General features: G+C 41.3%; 1 protein-coding gene across 1 annotated transcript; it reads right to left on the bottom strand.

Moving 5' to 3' along the window:
- Window positions 1-1033: 1033 nt before the first annotated feature.
- On the bottom strand, window positions 1034-1816 carry LOC149260281 (uncharacterized). Its single transcript, XM_089457809.1, has one exon. The coding sequence runs from the start codon at window positions 1814-1816 to the stop codon at window positions 1034-1036; it is 783 nt and encodes a 260-aa protein (XP_089313935.1).
- Window positions 1817-4861: the final 3045 nt, after the last annotated feature.

Here is a 4861-nt window from a genome sequence, read left to right as displayed (position 1 = left end):
CTGGCCGCAAGGAAATAAGAAGATGGAATCCTGTTGATAATGATCGCATAGTTCACCTTTTCGACACAAGCCATGATCTAGTTAATCATGTTGGCTCTTAAACCAATCTTTGCCAGTAAACACCTGGTGAAGCCCCAGTCAACGCAGTCATATGCCTTGCGAAGATCAATCTTGAAAATGACATCATCACTTTTTTTTGAATGTATGGCAAACAGGCCTTCTTGAGTATTAGCAACCGCGTCCAGAATATTTCTTCCCTTTAAAAAGCTGTGCTGATCCTTTGTTAAGAAATTTGAAAGAGTTTCTTTGATTCTTTCTGCAATGATTTTTGAGATGATTTTGAAAGAGATGTTACAAAGTGAAATCGGTCTAAAATCCAGGAAAGATTCTGCTTCTCCCTTTTTTGGGATGAGTGCTATATGAGTGGAGGAAGTTTTCTGATTGATACTGCCATACATCCTGGATCCTTCCACCATCCTTAATAGATCACATTTGATAAGATCGAAAAAGTGTATTAAGAATTCTATCGTCCAGCCATCTGGACCTGGGCATTTGTCCCTTTTAAAAGATTTCATTGTTGATAAAAGTTCCTCCTCAATTACTGGCTGGAAAATTTGATCATTTAATTCCTCATCGAACATCTGAGGGAACAATTCTATGCCCCACAAAATACCCTGAATTCTGCAGACTTCAGATCTCTTGTACTGATTTTCAAAGAATCTCACGGCCTCGTTTGAGATATCTTGTTGAGAGCATAAGAAACCTCCTCTTCCATCACTTATTTTCCAAATAGAATTCTTTTCCCGTCTGGAGCTCGCGTATTTATGAAAAAAAATTGTATTCTTGTCCCCCTCCTTAAGCCAGATCGCCCTACTCTTCAATCTCCAAAAAATTTCCTCCTGTTCTAAAATTTTAAGTTTTTTCTTTTGAAGCTCCTTTATTCGACATCTCATCTTGAAAGATAGAAGATGGGAAGCCATGGATCTCGATGCACTATCTAACTCTATTTGAACTTCTCGGAGAGCCTTTCTGTTCATTGCCTTTTCTTGAATTGCCACTCTTTAACCACCTTTCGGATGGAATCCATTTTATCCCTGAAGGTCATTAAAGATGGAAAAGTTTTTTTAGACGATAACTCATTCCAGGATTTCATTATCATATCATTAAACTCTGGATCCTCCAGACATGATCTGTTGAATTTGAATGAGTAGCCTTTCCTAAAACCCTTTTCTCTCCAGCCTAACAGAATCGGTTTGTGGTCAAATATGAACACATTCTCAATCGATGAGAACGGCATTCCCATCTCATCAATTAAACTAACATGAATAATAAATCTATCGAGCCTCTTAGCTATATAAGCCTTCTCGACTCTTCCATTTTCCCACGTCGGAAGCATTTTGGGAGGGAGGATATCAACCAAATTCCTGCTTAAGAGTTCATTTTTTATTCTGTCAGCAAGGGGATCCTTTTTCTTGCTGATGCCCCATATTTCATCCATATTTAAAGTGACATTAAGATCTCCTGCAATCAGCAAAAATTCAATGTCAAAAATTTCTGAAGCGAAAAGTTTCTCCCAGAAAGGCAATCTGTTCTTGTAGGGCGCATATATATTCAAAATGTTTATTGGACATTTATGCCCCCTAATTTGCGCCGAGATGAGGATGCCTGCCAGACATCTATATGCTTTTGCTTTGATCCAATCCGGATCCCATAACACCGCTAAGCCTCCAGAAAGGTCATTAGCTTCCAAAGCAGTTATGTGCCATGATGGAAACATCTTCCTGAAATAGGAAATTGCAACAGAAGATGCATGCATGGTCTCTTGAATTAAAATGATTTTGGGACTTGCTGTGTGGAAAAGATTCTTTAAAGCCAAAAAAATTTGGTCTGCCCCCAGACCTCTTATGTTCATGGATATGATAAAATTCATTTGGGAGACTTTCCGACCATGCTTGCTCTAAGAGGCCTTTCTTCTATCATATCAATGATAGGAACATCTATAAGAGATAGGTTACGAACTCCCCTGCCTGCTCCATCAACCCTTCCCCTGAAATGTCTACTGCCCCTGTTGTTCTTTCTCCTCACCGTAATGTTACTTGCAGAATTTGGGCTTATTTGAGGAGAGCATTGTTTTCCAAGTTTATGAATGGTTAACGGCCTAAGCTCCAGTGATTTCTTATGTAAAAGATAGTCTAAGTCATTTCCAATTGAGTTTAAGGGCGAGGATATAGGAGAGTTTACAGGGGTGGCCGTAATCATAGGCTCTTTCCCTTTTCCACAAAGAGTTTTTTTCTTGTTCGGAGATGGTGACGAGGATGGGATGACTTGGATCTCCCTATTGGTGGATATAAAGGGATGCGGTACCGAGGGAGGAAGAGGAATTTCATGATCAGAGGCCAGCTCCAGAGGGGGCATTGAAGGAGAGGCCAGCTCTAGAGGGGGAATTGTAGGAGAGGCCGGCTCCAGAGGGGGCATAGAAGGAGAGATGGCTTCCAAAGGGAGTGGGATTTTGAGAGGCGATGGAGAAAGTTGATGATTTTCATATGTAGCTCTTCGCTGATCATCGAGCACTGATGGTGACAGGCTCTTTGCGGATGTTAAATTCTCCGTACCTAGGGAGGGGGATTTTATCCTGTAATATTTTTCCCCACACTGAGGGATGTCGTGATGCTTTCGGCTTCTTAAGGGGTGTCGCAGGCAGTTCTCAATTAAATGCCAGTCCAGTGGCAAGCTGAACATCTGAAGGGGATTCCCCAAAAATCCAGCCTCTAATTAATTTTTAAATCCTTCCAGAAAATATCGATATGATCCGGGAATCCTCCTCTGTAGGCTTTATCTATGAGAATCCAAGCCACTCATTTATCTTTCTCACCTAAGCATCTCAGATCGACATAAACACATCTTCCAATGGCGTTTCCTATCTCCGCTAATGTTTCTTTTGACCATAACTCCAGGGGCAGCCCTGGCAACTTGACCCATATCAAGTTGTTGGAGGGGGTATTTTTTAACGGATTATAACCCATATACCATCTGTGTAAAGCCAGGAAACTTCTTCCAAAGACCCACTGCTGATTTAGGATGGTTTCCAGGTCGTAAGAACTTAGGAAATGAAAGCAGTACCACTCCTTCAATAATCTGGCTACAATAGGAACATAGCCTATCAGGGGCTTCCATTGTTTCTCAAGCCAGCTTCTCATCTTGGAGTCTTCCATCTCCGGGAAATGCCACCGGCCGACCAGAGCATAATCCTGGAGGCTTTCTATGCGGTCCGCCAAATAAACACTTTCAATTTTAATAGCCGCGGGGGGAGGAACAGTTTTAACAGGTTTCGAATTTTTTTGAGTATAGTTCATGGATTCGCCGAATGACTTTCCTTTTAGCTTGTTTTCAGTTTGACTGTCTTCTCGGAAAGGCTTGTCTTCACCCTATCAAAACCACCCATGTCATCTTGTGGGACCGATGGATGAATAAACATGTCATCCAGAGTGGAGCGCCATTCATTTGACAGCTTGGCGTTATCATGTAAAGATTCCGCCTGAATGGCCGCATGGACCATGGCCTCCATGGTAGATGAGTCGGACGGGAGTTCCATTCTTACATAGCCCACCTAACTTTTAACTCGGGTGTACTATAAAATCCAAACTGGATATATGTCAGACACTGCAATACGGAGCGGGCAGACGAGTTTTGAATAAAATACCTAGAGGAGGACGGTTTAAAACGGGTCAATCTAGGTTCTTCTGACAGAAGGACTGACAAAAGAAGCCTCGGGAAGCAAAAGGCTCTTTATCCGAAAGGGGTGATGTCATTTAGGAGCCTATCTATCCATCAATTTAAAGAAAGATGACGATACTATGATCTGGGATTTGACAGTAAAGAAGGATTTTTTGAAATATGACAGCTTCCTTTATTTCCGACTATCAGTTCTTGTCCCATACAGGATTAAATTTCCTGAAAGACATAAGATATGTATCTATAGAGGCTCTGCCCGAGGATGTCCTGGAAAGTCATTTTAGAGTTAAAGCTTGTACCTCAAGATGGAATCCGGCATCCCGGAGAAATATTGGACCGGAAAAACCAGAGGGATCAGACCGGTGTCAATGTAGCGCAAAAAATCAGCTTAGCTTCCAGATAACTTCCTTGTTTTGGCTTGAGCTAGTCCGAAGTCATAGGATATGGTTCCTTACCAGAAAACAAAGTTTATTTACGATGATTCTTCAGGAAAAACTATGCAACAACAAAAAACCTCGCAGACACACCACCAGGGTCCTAGCTTAAATCGAAAATCTGAGCATTGCTTGGTAATGACAAAATAATCTTGAAACTTTGAGACCGAAATGCTTAACTTTTATCACAACATAGCCTCTATTTCTTAAGCATAAACCATAATTCCAACTTCAAAACGGAATCCAAATCTGAGATTTAATCAAGTCTTAACGCTACAGTTTTCTTTTCTTTTTGACAAAATTTTTTATGACAGTCAAGGAAAAAAAGAGGTAAAAGAAAGCTAACCTGGAGCCGTAGACATGCCGAGTGCAGGGTGCAAAAGGTAGACGAAGAAAAACACCATAACCAAACTCATAGGAATATCAGCTAAAAGGCAAGATGAGGCATAAATAAGGGGCTTCCATATGCCGAGAGTAAAAACGCCACTACGTAAGGAGTACGCAAGGAAGAGTGAGAAGGAATCGCAGGATAAGCTTTCCTCCTGGTTTGGAAAAGGATTCATAGAATAAGCTTTCTCCTGATATGGAAAAGGTTCAAACAGAATTCCAACCAGGAGAAAGAGAGGCGTAGCTTGGCCAAGGTCATGCAGAGTTTCTTTTGATAGATGTCAGCGAAAATGCAGGATGGAGGTCAC

This window comes from Pinus tabuliformis, chromosome 6 (assembly GCF_031772625.1).
Source record: "Pinus tabuliformis cultivar Carrire ecotype Pingquan chromosome 6, CPIR1, whole genome shotgun sequence".
Classification (NCBI taxonomy): Eukaryota; Viridiplantae; Streptophyta; class Pinopsida; order Pinales; family Pinaceae; genus Pinus; species Pinus tabuliformis.
Note: the sequence above shows the minus strand (reverse complement) of the source record. Positions and strands in the feature narration are given on the sequence as shown.

What these genes read in the sequence shown, in the direction of transcription:
- LOC149260281 (XM_089457809.1), bottom strand. Translation starts at nt 1,816, where the DNA reads ATGCATGCATCTTCTGTTGCAATTTCCTATTTCAGGAAGATGTTTCCA.